The sequence below is a fragment of the Thamnophis elegans genome, chromosome 9 (genome assembly GCF_009769535.1).
Source record: "Thamnophis elegans isolate rThaEle1 chromosome 9, rThaEle1.pri, whole genome shotgun sequence".
In the NCBI taxonomy this organism is placed as follows: Eukaryota; Metazoa; Chordata; class Lepidosauria; order Squamata; family Colubridae; genus Thamnophis; species Thamnophis elegans.
In genome coordinates, this window is record NC_045549.1 from 41,686,713 (window position 1) to 41,711,779 (window position 25,067).

General features: G+C 42.6%; 1 protein-coding gene across 1 annotated transcript in view; it reads left to right on the forward strand.

Annotated features, from left to right (window-relative positions):
- Positions 1-740: 740 nt before the first annotated feature.
- Positions 741-25,067, forward strand: part of NUDT6 (nudix hydrolase 6) — a 29,248-nt gene continuing 4,921 nt past the window's right edge. Inside the window, exons 1-3 of the mRNA XM_032224556.1 lie at positions 741-1,021; positions 1,851-2,054; positions 17,153-17,208. Coding sequence (XP_032080447.1) covers positions 790-1,021; positions 1,851-2,054; positions 17,153-17,208 — 492 coding nt within the window. The 5' untranslated portion in view covers positions 741-789. The remainder of the gene's footprint in view (positions 1,022-1,850; positions 2,055-17,152; positions 17,209-25,067) is intronic.

The window sequence follows — 25,067 nt, forward strand, 5'->3', positions numbered from 1 at the left end:
CTGACAGAACAATTAATCAGTGAAATAACTTGCCTCCATAAGTTTTAAATGTTCTAACACTGGAGGTTTTTAAAGAAGAGATTGGATAAGTAGGAGGTTGGACTAGAAGACCTCCAAGGTCCCTTCCAACTCTCTTATTATAATTCTATTTGTGCAAGATTGCCCACAATGTGCATTCGCTGGTTCCCTAAAACATGCATATGAAGCAATCCCAGAGGTGATCGCTTGGGTAGCTGAATTGGAATCCAGTTATAAGGCCACTGCCATACCCCCATGAAAGTTTTACTTCTAATTACATGGACTGTATTTATATGTTTACTTCTGTCATGTTCCCATCATAAATAAATAATATATAAATATAATAGTATATAGAAGTTTTGAAGGAAGTAAAAAATATTGTAAGATCTAAGACCAAATATAAGTGCCACAACAAATTTTTTTTTTTTAGTCTGGCACTGTGTAGAAGTGTTGAACTTCAATTCCCAGAATTCCTAGACTGGAAAATGGAACCTAAATCTGATGCATCTCAGATTTCAGAGATCAGAAACTGAACACCGAACTCTGATATAATTTCTTTTACTATGAAATGTATTTATTAAATCCATACGGCCGCCCATTCCGTGTACAGAGTATCTTTTCCACGGTAGCGAGTGGAAAGAAATTTGGAACTGTACGTAAAGCCTTGACTGAGCCACCTTTTCCAAGTGGAGCAGCCGCACGGAAGTCCAGTTTGTGAGTAACTCTACGTCTTTTCTCGCCGCGTTCCTTTGTAGCAGCAACGCCGCCGCCATGCCTGGCTGGCCTGCTTGGTCCTCTTGCAGCCAGCGTTTGCTTTCGTGGTGCTGGCGGCTCCTGCCGCTGCCCGAACTCCGGGGCGGCATGAGCAGTCACCGACGCGTCTGCGTGGCCGAAACAGAGTTGAAGGCGCGACGGGATAAGTTCGGCGGAGTGAACTTAAACCTGGCTCAGCTGCGCTCTTCTGAGAGCCTGGATCAAGCCGCCTTTGGACGCTGGCTACAGGGCAAGTGCCTTTTGCTGGAAGCTTGTGGGGAGACAGAGGACAGAGCACAGTCGGACCAAAGACGAGTGGCCCCGAGGGGTCTCTCCGCTCGCAGCTTTTCTGAGGGCTCCGCAGGTTCCACGGCAGAATAGATAGAAAAAAGAAGAAGAAAAAACCCCAGTGTATTCCAATACCTACAGAATCCCTCTCCCCAAATTTCCCTGTTAAAACTGCCCCGGAGGCAATTTTCAGAACAAAACGTGTGAATGATCTTGTGGCCAAGTGCTGTTTCTTTCCCCACTCTCTTTCCACTGAAAATATCTACTGTAACTAAATCCTAAAATGTTTTACAAAAAATTATAATTGAATACATGAATTATTTAAATCATTTAAAAGCAGATTTCAGATCAAACATCATCTATATAATCAGCTGTTTTCTATTTGGTTTATAGATTAAATGAGTGGCAGCGAGGTGGCCTAGAGGTGAAGAAGTTTGCTTCCCACTCAGAAGGTTGAGAGTTTGATCCTAGACAGCAGCAGATGTTTTTCTATCAGGGCACCAAAAGAAAATCTACTGTGAACTCCATGTAGGCATCAGGAAGGGCATCCAGCCAGTAAATGCTCAGCTCCACTCAGTCACAAAATCTAGATTAGAACTTAAATACAGAGAGTTTTCAAATTGTGTCTTAGGAGTTGCATCTCGTCATATCTTAGGCTGAGGAAATTTAGACTAGCTTTTTTTTCTCAACTGTTAAAACAGTATGAGAGAAATAAAAAGGCAGACAGCCAACCACTGATTACCATGTTTAGCACAGACATCAACACCTTACGCGGTATTTTTCTTCTTTAGGTGCTATCAAGCAATGGCGAGCAGAAGGCCACATAGCAGTATGGCTGCATGTCCCTATTCTGCAAAGCAGATTTATAGCTACTGCTGCACAGGAAGGCTTTACTTTTCACCATGCAGAATCAGACTCGGCTACTCTGGCTCTTTGGTTAGCAGAAGGATGTAGCAGACTACCAGGTTATGCCACTCATCAAGTAGGTGTTGCAGGTAAGCACTACAAAACATCTCTCTCTCTCTCACACACACACACTCCAAAAATAAATAATCTTTCATAAAAGATTAACAGTACAGAATACCAGATAGCCACATCTTATTACCCCTAGCATTTTTGATAAGCAGGTAGAATAAACATATAATGCAGGCTTAACAATTCCCCCATCTCCTTACTTTATTGGACATAAGGAAACTTTTGTGAATTTGGATATATTTTTTTATTTGTTATATTTTGTATCCCACCTTTATTATGTTTTATAAGCAAGGATGGGATGGTATTAGGAATAGAGTAGAATAGAATTGTAGGAAGTTAGCACCCACCCCTCTCCTAGAAGAATGAAATATCCTAGAAAATATTGAAAAGGCAGAATATTATATATCCCTGGATAAGAAATGGAGGCAGGAAACAGACTCACTCTTAATAGTTCCCACTTTCTCAATGGGGCATTAGGGGCCCTGAGCTAGTTTACTCTGCATAACAAAGATAGGATTAACTTTCTATAGAAACTCACTACATGGCATCTGGGAACTCACCCAAACTTGGGACTCAGAACACAGCCTAGAGAGTTGCCCCTGCATGGCCCATGGGAGTCTGACAACCAAACAGAATACATTTCTTACACAGGAACAGGAAACAGAGAGGTAGGCCCAAACAGAGAGTATAAAGCCAGGAACTCTCGATCTCCTCTTCTTTACCCAACATTGGGAAGCATGTGATCACCTTTTTCCCCAGGACCTCAAGCCATGTGGTCCGGTCCACTATTAAACCATCTTTCCAAGCAGCCTCTATGTTGCCAGTATCTTTTTCCCCACTTGGAGCTGAACTCAGAAGGACGTTGTCAGCACTCCTCTATTGAATAATTAGGAAAGAAAACCATGAGACTCCATTGATAGAAATCAAGTGTACTTTTACTAATTATAAATGATTAGAAGCGTAGCAAAGCGAAAGACTGATTATTTAGGCGCGAAAGCAAATGATATATAGAATAACCCATTCCCCTCCCCTTGGCATCCCAGTTACAGTCCAATCATAATTCTCCCAAGTGTCAGGTGTGAGATAACTTCGAAAGGCATCACCCAGATGGAATGTCGGTGCCGTTGGCCTTGGCGGGAAACCTCCTCTGCATGCGCAGCAAGAGAGGCAGCAAACTCCAGGATCCTCCTCCAGCACAATTAGTATTCCCCTCCCAAATACCATGCCCCCCTCCCCCGTTTCAATGTCAGCCGAAGCAGCAGCAAAGCAGAGGCTGACATCCGGCCCTCCTCCGGAAAAAGGCGGTCAGGCCTGGAAAACGACAAAACAGAAACAAACAGACAAACAACAAAAAACAGAAAAAGAAAAATGGGGGGGGGGAGAGAAAGACAGGAACGAGAGTCTGCTAGGGCTTGTCCGGATAAGCAGAATAGAACTGGCGGAGCAGTTGGGGGGCCCGGAGATGGGACTTGTCCACCCACTCGGCATGAGACTGAGGAAAATGCTTCCAAGCTACCAGGTACTGAAGGCGGTTCCGCCGTCTACGAGAGTCCAAGATTTCCCGAACCTCAAAATGCTGCTCACCAGCAATCAATAGGGGGGCAGGTGGCGGATCCACTGGCGGACGCAAAGATGAAAAACGAACAGGTTTAATGAGATTAATGTGGAAAACAGGATATACACGGTTGAGGTGCTTGGGTAGCTGTAAGCGAACCGAAACAGGATTGATGACCTTGATTATGGGAAACGGGCCAACATACTTAGGCCCCAACTTTTTTGATTTCTGCGTAGTTTGAAGGAACTTCGTGGAGAGATAAACTTGGTCACCCACTTTGTACTGATAAGGTTGAGAACGTTTCTTATCAGCCTGTTTCTTATGCACACGGTGCGCAGCATCCAAAGTGCGAAGTGCCAAAGGCCAAATGTGCCGCAACCGCTCACTCCAGTCGGAGATAGACGAGACCTGTGGTTGCTCTAGAGGAACTTCGGGAATAGGAACAAAGTCCTGGCCAAATACAACCTGAAAAGGGGTGAATCCAGTGCTGCTATGTACAGAATTATTATAAGCCACTTCCGTGTGTGGCAACAAGTCCACCCGATCATCTTGCTGGTAATTGATGAAACAACGTAAATATTGTTCTAGAACAGAATTAGTCCTCTCGCAAGCCCCATTAGTCTGAGGGTGGTGGGCGGAGCTTAGACCCTGGGCGGAGCCAATGCGTTTAAGAAATTTTTTCCAGAAGACGGAGGTGAATTGGACGCCCCTATCAGAGATTATGTGGTCAGGCACGCCATGCAAGCGGTAAACGTGAGAAATGAAAAGTTTAGCGAGCGCCTTCGCAGAAGGGATCTTAGGGCAAGGTATGAAATGAACTTGCTTGGAAAACAAGTCAGTAACCACCCATATGACAGTGTGCCCCCTGGCTCTCAGGAAGTTCGACAACGAAATCCATAGAAATCTCCTTCCATGGGGCGACAGGGTGAGCCACAGTCTGGAGTAAACCCTGCGGTTTCCCCGGCGGGCGCTTAGCAGCTGCACAAACAGGACAGCTGGCAACATAAAGTTCAATGTCCTTCTTCAAAGATGGCCACCAAAACTGTCGTTTCACAAGATGCAGTGTCTTCACAAAGCCAAAGTGCCCCGCCAACTTGGAATCATGTGCCCGTTGGAGAACCATGAGACGAAGAGAGGCAGGGACGTAAAGTTTCGCTCCAATCCATGGCAAATCGTCTCTCATTGTGCATTCACCTTGATGCTGCTGGAACCAATCATCCTGAGGAAGGGTCTTTTTGAGGTCGGAAAGGAAATCTTGAGACACGTCCACCTTAGTGCGTGTCTGTTGCCTAGTAACAACAGGAGCAGCGAGGCTGGATGCGGGAACTACGGGTTGAACAATACTCAGCTTAGAGCAGTTGTACTGAGGGAGTCTAGACAAAGCATCAGCCATGAAATTCTTCCCCCCCCCCCCCCGGGATGTACTTAAGTGTGAAATTAAAACGATTGAAATGCTGAGCCCATCGCATTTGCTTAGGGGAGAGTCGCCTGGGAGTCCTCAAAGCTTCCAAGTTCTTATGGTCAGTCCACACCTCAAACGGGTGTTTAGCGCCCTCCAGGAAATGGCGCCATGTGGTCAAAGCCCAACGTACAGCAAATGCCTCTTTCTCCCAAATCGCCCAACGTCTCTCTGTCTCTGTGAGTTTACGAGAGGTGTAGGCACAAGGTTGTAGATTACCTTGGTCATTCGTCTGAAGCAAAACGGCTCCCACTGCCACGTCGCTGGCATCAGCTTGAACGACAAAAGGCTTGTCCATATCTGGATGCTTCAGAACTGGCTCTTCGGCAAAAAGTCTCTTCAACTTTTCAAATGCAGCTTGACACTCCATGGTTCAATTCAACGGCTTGCTAGGTTTAGGTTTCGGCCCACCTTTGGACTTCAACAAATTAGTGATGGGAAGTGCATTTTTGGCAAAAGAAGGGATGAACTGACGGTAGAAATTAGCAAAACCCAAAAATTTCTGCAATTGCCTCCGTGTGCGGGGCGCCTCCCACTCAGTGACCGTCTTGACCTTAGCGGGGTCCATTTCCACCCCTGCGGGTGAGATGCGATACCCAAGGTAGTCTATCTTCTCCTGGTGAAATTCACATTTGGATAACTTGGCATAAAGTTCCGCAGCTTGGAGTTTCTTCAGGACGGTGCGGACCAACTTGACGTGGTCGTCATATGTTTGCGTGTAAATAAGGATATCATCTAAATATACGATAATGCCTTTGTAAAGGTGGTCATGCAAAATCTCATTAATTAGCTGCATGAAAACTGCAGGTGCCCCCTGCAGGCCAAAAGGCATTACACGGAACTGGAAGCACCCCAGGGGGCAGTTGAAAGCAGTCTTCCACTCATCTCCCTCCTTAATTCGGACTCTATAGTATGCCTCCCTTAAGTCCAGTTTAGTAAAAATGCGGCCTTTTCCCAGTTGGGCCAGCATGTCCTTCATCAGAGGCAAAGGGTAGAGATTATGAGAAGAGATTGAATTAAGGTTCTTAAAGTTCACACATAAGGGCAGAGAGCCATCTTTCTTCTCCCTGAATAGTACAGGGGCCGCCACCTTGGGTCTGGCTGGTTCAATGAAACCCCTTTGTAAGTTTTTGTCAGTAAAGTTCCTCATTTCCTCCATCTCCCTGGGCGACATAGAGTAAATTTGGGGTTTTGGAAGCGGCACTCCAGGCAAAATCTCGATGGAGCAGTCAGTGCTCCTGTGGGGTGGAAGCTTATCCGAAGATTTTTCACTAAAAACCCCTTTTAAGTCCCAATATTCTTTCGGAATCTTTTCCTCCCCCTCAATTTTCTTCTGGCCCCTGGCGGCCAATGCGGGACTGGAGCCACCAGGCTTAGGGGCGTTGGCATCCCCGTCTGGGGCTGTGCTGGTCCGGATGCGCAGCCACCCCTCCCTCCAGTTAATGTGAGGGTTCCCTTCACCCCTGATGCGGAATGGGGCCCTTTGAGCTGGGGGGGGGGTGATCTCTCTGCTTCTTCCCCTTTCACACGTTGAATTCTAATCAAGTTCAACATCCGCTGTATTTTCATAGCCAGCAACAATTCGCTTAGGAAGGTGTCTGTTAACGCATTGTTGGTAAATGTCCTCATTTAATCCCAATGCAAACTGATCCTGAACTTCTTCAGCCACTGGCTTATTTCCCTGTTTTAGGGCCATAAAATTCACCTTCCCTCGTCTCTCAATCAGCGGGTCATCAAACCTCCTTTTTAGTGCAGTCATAAAGCTATTAAAATTCCTCAGGACAGAGGAATTACATTGGTATAAGCTCACCATCCAAATGGCCACTTTTTCTTCCAAAGAAAGTGAAACTATTCGCACTTTCATCTCATCTGACTCTAAAACTTGGCCATATTTTTCCATATAGTTGCAAATCTGCATGACGAAAGGACCCAACCTCTTTGTATCACCGTTATATTTTGCTGGTAAGGGAGGGACTTTTGCACTTCTGCGTCTTCTGGGGGACCCCCCTACTCTGGCAACAACCCTGGCTGGGGGGGGGGGGGGAGACTGTTTCTGGGTTTGCTTGCTCCCATCCCCCCTCGGCCTTTTCACCCTCCCTAAATTTATGCAAGGAGTACCTTTGTGCAAATTCTTCTGTTTGCTCTCTTTCCATTTCTCTCTCCCGGGACCTCCTCTCGGTCATAGTTTCTTTCCAGTCTGCTGGGGTTTTCCTTTGTTTCCGTCTGGCGACTCCTGCATCCAAATTCTCATAATCCTCATAATCCTCTTTTTGCCCCACTCCCAAAGTCCATCGGGGCTGAACCGCAGGCTTCTCTATCCTTAGGCCAGCTAGCCTTTCAGGTAAAGTTGGTTCTGCAGTTTCCCTTTCAATCTCCTCATCATCGCTTGCTTGCAATGACATTTTCTCCATCCTTCTTGTGAGTACACCCCCCCACGGTAGGTTGAAAACTCCTGGTGGGGTGTGAATGAGTCTTTCACTTACTGTCAGCACTCCTCCATTGAATAATTAGGAAAGAAAACCATGAGACTCCATTGATAGAAATCAAGTGTACTTTTACTAATTATAAATGATTAGAAGTGTAGCAAAGCGAAAGACTGATTATTTAGGCGCGAAAGCAAATGATATATAGAATAACCCATTCCCCTCCCCTTGGCATCCCAGTTACAGTCCAATCATAATTCTCCCAAGTGTCAGGTGTGAGATAACTTCGAAAGGCATCACCCAGATGAAATGTCGGTGCTGTTGGCCTTGGCGGGAAATCTCCTCCGCATGCGCAGCAAGAGAGGCAGCAAACTCCAGGATCCTCCTCCAGCACAATTAGTATTCCCCTCCCAAATACCATGCCCCCCTACCCCGTTTCAATGGCAGCCAGAGCAGCAGCAAAGCAGAGGCTGACAGATGTTTCATCCAACAGAACAGAATAGAATAGAATAGAACAGCTTTCTTTGGCCAAGTTTGATTAGACACAGAAGGAATTTAAGGTAATGAACATACTTAATATTCCTTCCTCCTATCTGCCCCACAACAATTATCCTGTAAATAATTTGGAGTGAGAGAGTGACTAACCCAAAGTCACCCAGCTGATTTTCATATCTAAGGCCAACTAGAACTCCAGTTTCTAGACTAACACTTTAACCTCTACCCCACACTGGCTCTTTTATCATTCCTTTTATTTTTATCTACCTTTTATCTTACCTCTCCCATCCATTATGGAAAGTTCTCTGCTGCTTCTCTTCTTTCAGCAAGGTATGTGAATTTACAAGTACAAGACAAAAACTTAAGTTGAATTCCTAGGCACAAATATATCTATTTGGATTTTAATGTAGATAAGTCAATAGAGGGCAGCAAAACAAAATATGTGTTGGATTTATTTCTAAGGGCATGTTTGAGCATGTTTTCCTAAAGTGTGAAACATACAACTCAACATGAATTATCAATAAAATTTTAATTTCCGGGTGGAAATCCTAGTTACTTAAGCATGAAATAGTTAAAGTTCAGCCCTTTTAAGTTCTTCCAAACAAAATGAGAGAGATTGAAACAAAAACTTAAATATACTGACACTATGTGGAAACTGGGAAATTTTGTATCAGGTTCCACTGTGCTAACATGGTCTGGTTATAATAAAATCTTTAGTCCAAAAGTGAGCATCATGTGCCCTATACATATCTTTACTAGTTGGACATAATGGGATTTGAACTCCAAATATATAAAGACATTGCGCTGCCTACTCCTTTTTTTCATAATTTCCTGTTGACATAGTGGCTTTTTAAAAATTGTTTAAATTGAAAGTTTAGATGACCTGGTGCATTTGGTATTAAAAAAAATAGAGCCTTCATCATTCAGTTTATTTACTTATGAATGATTAACATCATTTCCACACGGCAGACTTCCAAAGGTTCCCAGCAGTTTACAGAATAGCTTAAACCCCTTAAAAAACATGTAAAAATCATTCCCAGCCTAAGTGAAACAGTATGCTGTAGTGACTTCCTCGTCCATTAGAAGCTTTATGGATTTTTTTTTTTTTTGTAAAAGGTCAATCTTCTTGCAAATCCTTTTAAACAATAACAAAGAGCATGTTTCCAATATAAATATATACAATCTGTTGTTAATAGTATTAATGCCTATGTAATCATGCATTGCAATGAAGAATAGTAAAAGGGATACAAAATATAAATTCCAAACAAGAGAAGATAATACACATTGACAAAAAAGGAAAAACTAGAACCTAATTATCTTCATACTGTTAATCAGGTTCTTGTAAAATGAATGTCCCATCCTTCTTATCTAATGAATTTTTCAAACTTTCTAGATCCCAATTTGTTTTCATTGTCTTTTTCAGAAATAAATTAATGAAGTACTATAATACAGTTTCCCTTTTTCCCCAAATCACATTTAGGCCTGAACACGTGTCTTGTTTAATCCTCCTTTCTGTAGTCAATTACTAGCAACATATTTTTTCCTTTTTCATATTGTATCAAGAAACTTATTCAGGCCTGAAGATGTGATGGATTTTAGTTCTCTTTTTTTTTTTCTGAATCCTATTATGCCAATTCAGTTTAGATTATTTCACCTCCAATGCAAATAAAGGACAAATTAAAACATACTTGTAAACATAAAATGTCTCCCAAGATAATGTACCCCAATTCTAATGTTGCTTTCACTCATGTGGTATCTTTGCCCTGAAGGCTTTTTAGAGCAGCAGTGTTATGTTCTTTTGCAGTAGCAATACTCTAGGAAAGGGGCCACCCTAACTTAAAGGAAAACTATTCCAGAGCAGGAAGGCTAGAATCAGTGAATTGTGCTTCTAGGTTCCTAGTCCTTTATATCTCAAAAGGGCAGAATTCACCAAATGACTTTCCTACCAAAATGAATGGGACATTATATATGATGTAGACAAAAAATCATATTTGAGGTGTTTATGTCAGGATGGCCAAATACAAAAGAGCCAAAATGCCAAAATGCAGACTGAGGTAAGCTGCACTTCAAATCAACTTGGGAAAGTCATTTCAGTATATTTATACATTATACAGTCATTATGTGATATGGATTATTTTTTGCAAATGTAACAGACAGCCCTATTTTAGAGAACTTGCTCATTGAGTTTAGTCTGGTAATGAGGAATAGTGCTGATATGCCCTATAACCTATTACCTACTGATTAAAATTTAATAGAATAGTATGCCAGATATGTCACTAAATCAAGATTACAGTATGTCCATCACATCCTCCAGGTAATTAAACAGTTAAAGGCTGGGAAAGCACCGGGCACAGATGGCTTGAAAGCGGTTTATTATAAAAATCTACAATTAGAAATGGTAGAACCTCTTAAGGAATTATTTAACAAAATCCAAATGGAAGGAAAGGTACCTCCATCTTGGAGAACAGCCTTTATATCCTTGATCCCCAAAGAAAATCAAGATCTTAGTCAGCCAAAAAATTGTAGGCCTATATCATTACTCAACACAGATTACAAAATTTTTACTAAAATACTAGCGAACAGGTTGATGTTAGCTACTCAGCAACTGATTCACAATGATCAAACTGGTTTTATACAAGGGAGACAAATGAGAAGTAATGTAAGACAAATTGTTAATATACTGGGGTATCTGGGAAAGAATAACCAAGTCCCCGCAGTGCTTATATTTCTGGACGCAGAGAAAGCATTTGATCGAGTGAATTGGCAATTTTTAATGAAAACAATGCAAAAAATGCAAATTGGAGAGTATTTTCTACAATCAATCAATGCAATATATCAGGAACAAACAGCGCAAATTATAGTTAATGGAAGTTTAACAGAATCTTTTAAAATAGAGAAAGGTACAAGACAGGGCTGCCCCCATCGCCATTATTGTTTATTATAACCTTGGAGTTATTGCTGAATAAAATACGAGGGTCAGATGATTTACAGTGAATTAAGATTAGGCATCACGAATATAGATTACGAGCATTTGTGGATAACTTGGTTATAACTTTAACCCAACCAGGGAAATCTACTAAGGTCTTAATGAATATGATTAATCAATATGGCCAAGTATCTGGGTTTAAAATAAATCTAGGGAAAACAAAGATGTTAGTTAAAAATATGAACACTAATCAAAGGGAAGAATTAGAAAGAATAACAGGATGTGAGATAGTTAAAAAGGTTAAATATTTAGGAATTTATATTTCAACTTCAAATGGGAAACTATATAAGTATAATTATGAACCATTATGGCATAGAATACAGGTAGGGATGAAAAATTGGGAAAAACTATAATTGTCTTTGTTGGGAAGGATAGCAGCAGTGAAAATGAATGTTTTGCCTAAGTTTTTATTTCTTTTTCAAATGATACCAATACTTAAAAAAGATGCAAACTTGCTTGAATGGCAGAAGGGTATTAATAAATTCGTTTGGGCAGGGAAGAAACAGAGAATAAAACTTAAAATAATGCAAGATGTACATGAGAGAGGAGGCTTGAAAATGCCAAATTTAAAACTATATTAGGAAGCAGTAATTTTATCAATAATTAATGATTGGATTAATACAACAGAGGATCGATTACTGAATATCGAAAGGCATGATTTGGTATACGGTTGGCATGCTTATTTGATATACTACAAGAAGGTGGACAAGACTTTCAAAAGTCATATTTTAAGGAATGCTTTATTGCATGTCTGGAAAAAATATCAACATAAATTAAATGATAAGATACTTATGTGGGCAATTTCCAGATTTGCAATAGAGAATATAAGCATAGCACAAAAACAGGATGTAACCACATACAGACAACTTCTTACTATAGAAAGAGGTGTATTACAGCTAAAATCTTTGAATGTACTAAAAGAGGAAAAGGTAATCTAAACATGGTTTCAGTATGGACAGTTACAGGCCAGATGGAAAAAAGATCAGAAAATTGGTATTATGCAAAATGAGGACAATCTACTAAAACAAATTAGGGATCAAAGTAAAATGCATATAAAAAGGTTATATAATATATTGATAGAAATGGATTCTGAAACAGAATTAGTTAAGGACTGTATGTTAAAGTGGGCACAAAATTTTGAAGAACCAATAATGCTGGATACAGGGGAAAAGATATGGGTAAGAAATGTAAAATTTACGCAAGCCCAAAATCTGAGGGAGAATTTCTACAAGATGTTTTATATTTGGCATTTAGATCCCAAAAAATTGGCTTGTATGTATCAGAACCTACAACCTAAATGCTGGAGATGTGATTGTGCTGAAGCTACGTATTATCATATATGGTGGACTTTCAAAAACGTCAAAGCATTTTGGATAAAAATATGGTGGATTATGCAAAATATCTTTAAAAAGAGGATAAAGTTTACCCCTCAGTTATTCTTGTTAGGTATAACTACTGATTGTACTGTTATAGAGACTAATTTGATCCTGAACCTAACAACGGCAGCAAGACTGTTGGTGGCGCAATACTGGAAGAAGGAAGATTTTCCTACTATTCAAGAATGGACATTAAAAGTAACAAACTTAGCAGAGCTGGCTAAAATATCAGCATTTCTCAGACGAGAAATATAAGCTGGAGTGGAGAAGATGGATTGATTATATTCAAAATAAATATGGGACTAAGAAACTCCAGATAGCTTATGATTGAAGAAGCAAGGAATGATATAATTTGTTTAGAGTTAGCTTAACAAAAGGAGAGTTAAAGTACAAGTGAAGGATGATGCTAAAGTCTGTTAGTTTACTTTAGAATATGATTGTTAAAGATTTATACCCTGTATTTGCTCTGGGAGGTTGGGGGGGAAATGGGTTTGGGTGGGGGAGGGGAAGTAAATATTTGTAAAAGCTTTTTTAAATTTTTAATAAAAAAATGAGCTCAGCCATACGTCATCTGTTAGACATTGAAGCCATCCAATCAGTGCTGGTAGACCAGCATTTTCAGGGTTTCTATTCTGTGTTATTTGTTATCCCCAAGTCTTCGGGGGGTTGGAGGGCTATTTTGGATTTGAAGCGTCTGAATAAATACTTGAAATATCGACGTTTTAAAATGCACTCATTGCAGTCTATATTAGAAGGTGTATGGCAGGGTGACCTGCTCACCTCTATCGACTTAACGGAGGCATATTTGCATATCCCTATATGCCAGGACCACCGGTTTCCTCCGGTTTTGCTATGATAAACACTATTATCAATACAAAGCCTTACCCTTTGGCCTCTCATCTGCCCCTAGGGCTTTCACTAAGGTGTTCGCCGCCCTGACAGCACATTTGAGGATGGTGCCCATCAGGATTATGTCTTATTTAGATGACATTTTGGTATTGTCACGCTCTCACGATAGGGCCTTAGCGGACCTCGACACCACTGTTCATGCCCTCCAGTCCCATGGTTTTTCCATCAACAGGGCCAAAAGTCACCTTTTGCTCACCACTGGATCGACATGGAAGCAACCCAGGTGTTCCTCTCCGAGGAGAAACAGGACAGCCTCCGCCAATTGGTGTCCCAGGTGGTGAAGGAAAGGAAGGTTTCACTAGCTACCTTATCTAAATTGCTGGGGAAGATGGTTTCAGTAATCGCAATTGTTCCTTGGGCCAGACTACACACCAGGGAATTGCAATGGCTCCTACTGCCCTTCCAGAAGGAACGGAGGAGCACCTCCCTGACTAGGGTTACCTTGCCTAGTGAAGTCATCAATCCTTGCATTGGTGGAGGTCCCCTGCGATTACGAGAGGGTGTTATTTCAGGATAGAGGACAGGATCAGATCACAACTGACGCGAGTCTCACAGGTTGGGGTGCCCACCTTGACACACACTTTGCTCAGAGCAGGTAGTCAGAGGTGGAAAGTACCTTGAGCATTAATCTCCTCGAGCTTAGGGCCATCCGTCTTGCCCTCCTCCACTTTGTAGACAAAGTCGAGGGGACACATGTACATATTCTGACAGATAACATTACGGCCAAGGCCCATGTCAACAGGCAAGGGGGCACCTGGTCGAAGCAGCTGATGGGGGAGGCGGAAGAACTGGGTCACTGGGCTGAAGGGCATCTCCTGTCCCTGGTTGCTGAACACATTTTAGGGGTTGATAACGTAAGGGCAGACTGGCTCAGCCGCTCTACCCTGGATCAGGAGGAGGGGAGATTACACCCTTCTCTCTTCCAGGAGATTACGCGTCCTTTTGGGGTCCCGATCATGGATCTCTTTGCTTCTCCAACCAATGCTCAGCTGCCACGATTCCTCATGAGGTTCCCCACACCAGGGGCAGAAGGTACAGACGCTCTCCGCTGGCTCTGGCCTCAGGGACTACTATACGCCTTCCCGCCACTTCCACTGTTAGCCAGAGTCATACAAAGAATCATTACCGAGGTGGCGCAGTGGGTAGAGTGCAGTACTGCAGGTTACTTCAGCTGACTGTTATCTGCAGTTCGGCGGTTCAAATCTCACCAGGCTCAAGGTTGACTCAGCCTTCCATCCTTCCGAGGTGGGTGAAATGAGGACCCAGACTGTGGAGGTGATATGCTGACTCTGTAAACCGCTTAGAGAGGGCTATGAAGCGGTATATAAGTCTAACTGCTATATAAGTCTAACTGCTATTACGTCCAGGGCAGAAATCATACTGATTGCACCGCACTGGCCACGCCAGCCATGGTTTGCGGATCTTCAGACATTGTGGAGAGGCCCTGGAGGATCCCGCCAGGCCAGGAGTCCCTCACCCAGGGGTCACTGGAGCATCAGGCCCCCAGTGGCTCCAGCTAACCGCCTGGCGCTTGAGCGGGAAGGCCTGAGACTCGACAGGTTCTTCTCTAGGGTCATAGACCCTATACAGGCATCCAGGCAACCCTCCACGGATCGTATTTATAATGCTACCCGGCGGGTGTTCTATGAATGGTGTTCTGATAGGGTAACACCGGTTTCAGCATCGGTTCCCCAAGTCCTCGGGTTCCTCCAGGACGGACTGGAAAAGGGATTGTCACCCAATACCCTTAGGCGGCAGGTAGCGGCCTTGTCCACTATGTTGTCCTGGGGAAGGGGACAATCATCTCAGCACCCGGCTGTTAGGAGATACTTAAAAGGGGCTTCTAATCTTAGGCCACCTATAGTGCACAGATATCCCACATGGGACTTGGCGAAGGTCCTCACCTCCCTAACGAAAACACCATTTGAACCTCTAGACACTATTCCTCTACAATTTCTTTCCCTGAAGGTTGCATTCTTAGTGGCCATCACATCTGCGCAAAGAATATCAGAACTCCAGGCACTATCCATTGGCGAAGGGCTGTGCACCTTTTATGAAGATAGGGTGGTCCTCAGGCTTGACCCTTCCTTCCACCCCAAAGTCAATTCGTGGTTCCATAGGGCACAGGACATTGTATTACCTGATTTTTGTCCCTCGCCTTCGAGACCCTTCGAGGAGCAGTGGCACATACTAGATGTCCGGCGGGCCCTTCAAACCTATATTCACAGGACTGCGGCTTGGCGGAAGATGGAACGTCTCTTTGTTTCTTTCCAGCCTTCCTCTCTGGGGTGGAGGGTTTCGATCACTACCATAGGCAGATGGGTTAGGAAATGTATAGCCACAGCCTATTTCTCCAATGAGGAGCCAGTTCCACAAGGGATTACGGCCCATTCTACCAGGAGCTCGGCCACTTCTTCAGCATGGAACACCCAGGCTTCCCTAGGGGAAATTTGTAGGGCGGCAGCATGGGCAATCCCATCGCCCTTTGTTCAGCACTATAAGCTGGACAAATTCGCTTCAGCAGACACTGCCTTTGGCCACAGGGTTCTACAAGTGGTCCATACTGCAAGGTGATACAACAGTCTCTCCCTTCCTATGGGAACTAGCTTGTGTATGTCCCATAAGTGGATGCTATCTCCAGCTCTATTGAGAAAGGGCATTGGTACTTACCTGATACGCCTCTTCTAATAGAGTGGAGATAGCATCCAGCCCCGCCCTGATTGGAGACTGTTCCTTAAGTGATTACCTGGACAAAGTGTTGATGAGGTTGTTGTTCATTGCATTTTGTATCATTGTGGAATTTATTGTTGGGTTTATTATATATCGTTACTAAAGTTGAAAGTTGGATAACATGTGGAGTCGGTGTTTTTGTTCTTTGTCGAAAGATGGGTGGAGTAACTCACAGAGACTGGTTATATATGCGGCTAATTAATTATTAATCAGACTCAGTCCAATAGGAGAACGGACAGGGTTAACCCCATAAGTGGATGCTATCTCCACTCTGTTAGAAGAGGCGTATCAGATAAGTACCAATGCCCTTTCCCACATGTAGGTGCTTATCTGTAATAAGTTTGGATAGAAAGGATTGATAAGAGCACCTCCTATGCTTCAAATCCTTGAAATACCTTCCTAGAGCTTCAAAATATGAGATAATACAATTGTACTCTTTTTGGTGGCATTACTATTCCCTACATGGATGAGCCGGAAGGTTGTTTCAGCGGGCTTGATAAGTTTTAGCAGCTGAGATGTATGTTCGTATAAAGAAACTAAATATAGTCTTAATATAATAATAGACAAGTTCAAAGTTAGTCCAAGCTTCCAGTTTCACTAATAAACAGAATTCCACACCAACTAGCACATAACAGTCATATATCAGAAGGATGAAATCATACTCATTGTGGAATATAGAAAATTGGTGAGTACTTTCAAAAGGAATGTCCTTTCAGAAATTTTGTTCCGGATGACTGTTGCATTTACAAAATATTCTCTCCCACATACAGAAATGTGATTAGTCTCTTAAAGAGGGTATTATTTTTAGTCTCATTCTTCAGTTTTTCCTTTGTTTGGAAATGCTTATGCCTTGTATTAATTTTTGTATACTTTTGTATCTGAAATAACATAGTCTTAATAATCTGCAAGTAACCTAATATGTTACTTGCTAGCATACATTACAGAATCACTCACTTAATAGAAATACTTCTAAAATTGAAGTAAGGTGAAAAATCAGTGACATAGATCTATATGAGTGAAAATAATTGATAGTCTGCCAGGAATTTGTATTATAGGCCACGTAATCAAGAAACTAAAACTTTATTCCAGTGGTTTTGATAGAGAGGAAGTTCCATATTATTTTCAAAGTGAATCATTGCATTGCCATTTTTCTGATAAAACAGAAAATATTCTGTCTCCCAACAGGTGCTGTATTGGATATCCACACTGGGAGAGTATTAGTTGTTCAAGACAAAAATAAAGTAAGTATGTCATATTATTTATAATTTATTTAATTGGTTTAGATTAAGAGGCCCTTTCCTTAAGCAAAAATCTTTTAATCTGCTTTAGATCAAGAACTGTTATGTGAAGAAGAAAAAAGACTTAAGATCCAGTGTGCGCTTTTCATTTTAACTCAAGATGTAATATAATCCTCTACATAGATTGTTGCAAACGTTCTAAACTAATGTGTTTATGCCAAGATAGGATTATGCAAAGACTTGAACCAACTTTAAGTGCAGATTGTCTTAATTCCATTCCTCTAATATGAGTACATATTATATTGGTTAATCAACGCTCAGGGGTGGGTTTCAGCCAGTATGCACCACCACGGACATGCCGATTGGTGAAATTTAGCATGCCTTCCCGTACCTGATCTTCCGGAGGCCCCGTACTGAAATACTCCCTCCCCTGGCCTGTCGTCCACCACCACCCCCCGCTCACTCCCCATGCCCACCTGGTCGCCGCTCGCTCACCTCGCCCATCCTCACCATGCTTGCCCTGCCCAACCACTTCCTTTGCCCGCCAAGCCGAGGCTGCAGGCGGCCAGGGGGGGGGAAATGCTGCCCATCTGCCTGCCCCCTCGAGAAGCAACCAGGTGGGCCCTAGGATGGTCAGCAGCCCACGTGCCACTCTGGGGGTGCAGACCTGCCTAGACCTGGCTGCAGCCGGCAACAGGACACAAAGGAGAGGCCATCCAGCAGAGTGTCCTGAGATCAATGGGTTGGCAGGGAGGTTTCACGGGGCTGGAGACAGCAGGGAGGTGGAACATCCGTTTCAGTAGGGTTTCAGGCCCAGATACAGCATGGAGACGGCATTGGTCATGTTGGTCTGGCGGGCCCGGGACAGGGGCTGTTCCTCTGTCCTGGTCCTATTAGACCTCTCAGCGGCTTTCGATACCATCGACCATGGTATCCTACTGCGATGACTCGAGGGGTTGGGAGTGGGGGGCACCGTTTTACAGTGGTTCTCCTACCTGTCGGATCGGTCACAGTTTGTGTTGACTGGAGGGCAGGGATCGACCCCGAGGCGCATCACTTGTGGGGTGCCCCAGGGGTCGGTTCTCTCACCCCTCCTGTTCAACATATATATGAAACCACTGGTTTCTGTGGTTTTAGGGTACGGTATCATCAATATGCTGATGATACCCAACTTTTCATCTCTACCCCAAACCACCCAAACGATGCCCTCGACGTGATGTCCCGATGCCTGGAGGCTATGCGGATCTGGATGGGGAGGAACAGGCTCAAGATCAATCCCTCCAAGACGGAGTGGCTGTGGTTTCCATCATCCCAATTTGTGCATATTGATCCATCTTTGATGATAGGGGGAGAAATTTTAGCCCCCTCAGAGAGGGCCTGCATCCTCCTGGACATGCGGCTTAGTTTAGAAGAACACCTGACGACCGTGACCAGGGGGGCCTTTTACTAGGTTCGCCTGGTACGTCAGTTGCGCCCCTTTCTGGATCGGGATGCTTTGTGCACAGTCACTCATGCCCTTGTCCTTTCTCGTCTGGACTACTGTAACGCTCTCTACATGGGGCTGCCCTTGAAGAGCACCCGGAAGCTTCAACTGGTCCAGAATGCGGCTGTGCGGGTTGTCATGGAGGCACCCAGGTACTCCCATGTTACACCCCTTTTAGGCAGCCTGCACTGGTTGCCGGTTGTCTTCCGGGTGCGATTCAAGGTACTAATTATAACCTTTAAAGCGCTCCATGACTTAGGCCTAGGGTACCTGCGAGACCACCTACTGCCACTAGTAGCCTCCCATCGTCCAGTGCGATCCCACAGAGTTGGCCTCCTCAGGGTGCTGTCGGCCAGACAGTGTCAGCTAATGACCCCCAGGGGGAGAGCCTTCTCTGTGGGAGCGCCTTCCCTCTGGAATGAGCTGCCCCCGGAGCTTCGTATAATCCCTGACTTCCGGTCCTTCCGATGCGCTCTAAAAAGTTGGCTTTTCCAGCAAGCCAGCCTAGCCTGAATAAAACAAAACAAATTATTGATTACTGTTAATTTGAATTTGAATTCTTTAAAAAAAAAGTCATTGTCAATTTTAATTGGGTTTGGGATATCCTATTTAATCTCTTTTTAACTTTTGTATTATGTGTTTCTTTTAATGTTGTACGTTGCCCTGAGTCCTTGGGAGAAGGGCGGCATATAAATCGAATAAACCTAAACCTAAACCTAAGGCCACCCTGGGTGCCTGCAATGAGGAGCAGCAGCTGCTGGGCAGCTGCTCCTTTGTGCACTGTTGCTGACAGCAGTTGGCTTACTATTGCCAATCCTTCCTCTACAGGCATCTGGGCAGGCCCTGGGTCAGTCAGCAGCCCATGTGCCACCGCCATGTGACCACTCTGGGGGCATAGCCAGGAAGGATCACTAGGAGAATGCCAGCTGCAGCCAGGAGTGCCCCCAGGTCAGTGGGTTGGTGGGGAGATTATGTGGGACTGGACTGGAGGCAGCAAGAAGGCAGGGGTTGAGGCTACATCCCCGTACTAGTGAAAAAAAGCAGATCCCGCTCTCCCGGAACTGTGCCACGAGGTAAGGGAAGTAGGTCTTGGAAGAGACCTTCCCTCCCCTTTCAGAGATCCCGTGTGGAGAGAGAGGAGGCAGCCTGGTTTGAACGTGGGCGGGCAGGCGGCAGTGCCTCCTTCACTTGGCGGGCAGAGAAAGAAATGAGGCATGCTATAGCCTTCGCCCTTGGTGGTGGGGATGGTTTATCACATCTCCCTTTCTTTCTCCACCTGCCCGAACAAGCGAAGGAGGCGCCGATCCCAAACCACCCACTCACCCGTACTCAAACCAGTCCGCCTCCCTCCTATCTCCCGGCATGGGCTCTCTGAAGGGGGAGGGAAGGTCTCTCCCAAGACCTGTTTCCCTTACCTCATGGCACGGCGGCAATGGCAAGAAGCAGCGAAGCTCTCAGCGGTGGCCGCCGCTCTGTATTCAGCAAAAGCGGCTTCAGCAGCAACGGGACATGCTTGGGGAAGGGAGAGCTAAAATTGACTGCCCAGGATGGTGCTTCAGCTGCCATGTGAAAATGTCTGTTTTGCCAGCTGGGAGGCTGGCAAAGAAGCCTCCATTTCTCCCCTACAGATTGATGCTGCAGGAGGGAAGGAAAGAAGCTGGTGTTGGGAAGAACCTTCCTTCCCCCTCCAGAGAGCCCATGTCGGGAGACAGGAGGCAGGCAGGAAGGTTTGAATAAGGGTGAGTGGGCGTTTGGGCCTGGTGCCTCCTTCGCTCATTCGGGCAGGCAGAGAAAGAAAGGAGGCACAAGAGAAAGAAGGCATGAGAGAAAGCACCCCCGCCACCAACTGCAAAGGAGAGTTCCTTCGCCCTTGCCTATCGCATGCCTCCTTTCTTTCTCCACCTGCCCGAACAAGTGAAGGAGGCACTCACTGGCCACTAAACCGCCCACTCACCCGCATTCAGACCAGCCCGCTTCCTCTCTCTCCTGGCATGGGCTCTCTGGAGGGAGAGAGATGGTTCTTTCCAAAGACCAGCTTCTTTCCTTCCCTCCTGCAGCTGGCAAAACAGACATTTTCACAATTCCATGCAGTCAGTTCCGGCTCTCCCTTCCCCAAGCTTTTGGCACGGAAAGGGAAAATCCCTCTCAAGACCTCGCTTATCCTGGTAGCACCCCGGTGACAGCTGCTGAGCGAGGGAAGGAGGAATTTTGGGAGTTGAAGTCCACAAGTCTTAAAGCTGTCAAGTTTGAACACCCCTAGGGTTTTTTTTCTAAAGGGTTGTGGGTGCAAGGGTCTTGTAACTTGACAGCTTTAAGACTTGTATGTTTCAAATGCCAGAGTTCCTGAGCCAACATTTTGGTTGCTAAGCAAGAGCGTTGTTAAGTGAGTTTCACCACATTTTACAAATTGGCCATGCCCACGCAGTCACATGATTGCCAAACCACTCCCACAAAACAGGCCACACATACAGAATTCTAAAAAAAATTGAAACCCACCACTAGCAACCCTATAAATTTTCTTTCAGCGTAAATTAATAATGGTGAAAAGTAAACTTTCATCTGCAGTTAAAATGACAGAAAAAGTAATTACTCATTCTTTTCTGTGAGTTTAAATCCAAGATCAATTGGAATAGCAATCAGCTGACTTCCTCGCCAGTTTTATTTTTAGAAAGCAAAGTTAAGTTTTAAAAGTTTCTGAATGTTTAATTTAACTGAGAGGATTATTTTTTTAATTGAAAGTTGATATTGGCATCTTTTTTGGTCAATGCATTCTCTGTAATTGTGTTTTGTTTGAGTTAATTAAGGTGTTTGCTTATTTGGTTTTCTCAATTTATGCAGGGGTATTATTTGTTTTTGGTACTGCAGTTGATATTTAACTATATGTTAATATATGCTGTAAAGCATAAAATAGAAACATGATGCATTACTAAACTTAATGAAATACTTCTGAGGAAATATTTTATAACCAAACAAACAAATAAATAAATAACAGAAGTAGACCCTTTACTTTGATTCTTAGATTCAGAATAATATTGCATGGGTTTTTAATAATCTCCACTGAAAACAAAAATGAAAATTCTTATAATTAGAAAACCAATGCAATAATTTTGCTACTTTCGGGAATTTTGAAACAGCAGGCAACATTTGAGATTTTTAGAAAGAAGATACTGGGTGTCTATTTTAATTTACTTGAAGAGAATTCATAAAGGTTTTAACAGAGGCAGAAAGGCAGGCAAGTCTAGACACCAGTGTGTAAGCAGTAACCCATAGTAAATTACATATTATTTAACGACACAATATGACATTGGCTGTTTTAGGGAATAACAATTACAATATTGAACCCCATATTAAGTAGTGGTAACTCATGATAAACCAACATTGGATGTAATAAAATAATCATAGGAAGAACACTCTGCATAGCAATGTTAGAGTCTCTACCCTCAACATTACAAATAATCCAATCACCAATTCCCTCCCCTCAATAAAGAAATACTGACATATTTGTGCAAAGCCCACTTTTGCCCAGAAAACCAAGGCACTGTGAGAAAAAGAATGCCCTTCCAAGATGCATTATGCAGCAGGGACAATATTATTACTGAAAACGGAGTATTACTAGGCACATATGAAAGCAACAAGCATTAAAAATAATCTAAGTCAATTATACTATAACAGAAAAATTGCAAGAATCAACATTCAGAAATATTTGAAAACAACAACAACATTCTTTTGGAAACAGGTGATAGCCTCACCAAACTGACATTCTCCAGTTGTGATAGTGCTATACAGTCATGTGAAAAAGAAAGTACATTCTCTTCGAATTCTATGGTTTTATGTATCAGGACATACATAAAAATCATCTGGAGTTTAGTGGTTCTTAAAAGTAGGTAAATACAATCTCAGCTGAACAGCTATACATGACATATTATACCATGTCCTCATTTATTTTACAAAAGGAAGGCCAAAATGGTACTTTCCTTTTCACATGGACTGATTGGTGACATAAGTTTAGCTACTAAGCTTAGTAGCTTTTGATGGGAATTAGGGACTGGTGTAAAGTTGGAGCAAAATGATTTGACCTTGAAAATAGTCAAAATGATCTGATCTTGATCTATAGGAGAAGCTGAAAAGACTCTTGAAGATTATGTCCTACTATTAACAATAATTTTAGATATATTGCAAAAGATGGGTTGGGAGAAGAAGTAGATGTTAGAAACAGAATTTTGTAATTACCCAGTTCTATAAACTAGAACTCTGGGACTGTAATCCAGTCGAATAGCTCAAAGGCAAATGTCTCCACTATTTTGACTTCAGAAGAAGAAAGCTTTTAAATGGATAATGCAATGGCCTAGTCACGGGAGAGAAGAGTTCTCAGCATCAGATAGTTCTGATCCACGGGTGCTTTGTAATGGTTTCCAGGAGTTACTTTGATGAACAATAATAGATGGATGAAACAAATCCAGTTGATTGGATAATTGAAATAATTTGTTTGTGGTAATCTGCAACAATTATGCTTTCTGCTACTTTCGTTGAAGCATAATGGCAACTGTATTAATTCATTCTCGTATTTTTATTGTGGTCATGTTACATGCTTTTGTAACTTGTCAGATTTATATCCACTCTTCTGTCTGCATTAAAAGTCAAATAAAGGTTACATAACTTTAAAAATATTAATTCAGTTTATATTTTTATAAGTTTATACTTTAATAAATTGGTGTATTCTATAGCCCAAGAACCAAACAGAAGAAGTCTCTGCAGAGAATTCATGCAGTATTCATTTACTAAATATTTTCCCCAATCTTGAATTATTTTTTCAACTTCTCATTTTATTTTTTTTTAAAAATTGAATAGAAATAAAATTAATGTCTATTCCTTAAAATGTTGTAAGATACATTTCTGAATGAAAAAATGTTTATTGAACATCATACTTTCTAAAGATTACGTTTACTGTCTTTAAAATTCACTTGAAATTTGCTAAATATTTTTTTAGTTTTAGAAATGTATTTCTGAATGCTGTCTGTATGTATGCGAGTGTGTGTCTCTCTTTTGTATGTGTTTTGAAATATTACAGCCATCCAAGGATGTGGCCTAGTGAAAATTCAAATTTAGTTTGTATTTGCATAATAGTGACCTGTACTTTGTCAATTTTTTTCAAGAGCTGCTTATGTGATGTCATCATGGTTAAAAGCCAATTAAAATACAGAACAGTTTCCAGTGGCTGAAAATAAAGTCTTTTTGAATCTTATGAAACAAAATATTTATTTTGTCAGATGGTTTTTAAAATGCAGTAGTCAAGAACTCATTAATATTTTGTGAAGAAGGAGCCAAACTGGTATTTACCTAGTGCTGTCACTTGAATACAGTTTTCATTGTTCTTTCTGATAGAACAGGATATCTCTTGTAGGAAATCAGCATTGTTTTCCACAAGCCAGAATGTGCCTTTTTCCACAAACACATACTTGTTTATTTCATGGTAGGGATGACTACAATACTGACCAATTAACTTGCCAAAAATAACCTTGCTTCATCTGTAGTTTTCCAGTTAGATTGAATTAACTTTGCCAAATGGAAGCTCACCTACCTGGGAATTCTGAGATACTGTATAATTCAACATATCTGATTGGGAGGTTGACCTACTTGATATCAACAATGATAGTGATATTGTTCTAATACACATGAATAGCTACTGTTTTTAGAAGGGCAAGTTGAACAGAGGTTAGAGTAAGGACATCCACCTGCACAGTTAATTGGAAGCTTAAGAAATTTGTTCTTTCTGTCCGAGAATAGCATTCCTCCCCTCCCCCCCACCGGAGGTACATGTGGCTCCCACTCTCCAAGTGTTCTGGAAGTCCCTTAAGATCTGGCTCTGTTCCAGGGCTGGGGTTAGGGTTCTGATGGAACCACTGTCATGTTTGGTTAATATTATTGTTGCTTTCTTCTCTGGGCAGCTGGTTTTAAACTGGGTTTTTGTTACATACGGTATTTGATTTTTTTTTTTTGTAAGATGCCCAGAATCCTTGTAGAATCAGATGACCTCAAAAATAAAGTAACCTAGTGATTTTTCTCCCTTTGCAGGTGAAAAAATGTCGAAGTTGATTTTTTTTTCTTGGTTAACCCCATCCTATATGTAGGGACCAGTGGTGGGTTTCAAAAAATTTTGGAACCTCTTCTGTAGGTGTGGCCTGCTTTTCGGGTCCACTGGTGGAACCTCTTCTAACCGGTTTGGTAGATTTGACAAACCGGTTCTATCGAATAGGTGCGAACTGGTAGGAACCCACCTCTGGTAGGGACCTCTATATGTAGAGGATTTAAAACTTTTTTCAGGCTGTAGAACCTCAGAAAAAGAAAAAAATCTCAGAATTCCAGATTAAGAGACAAACTG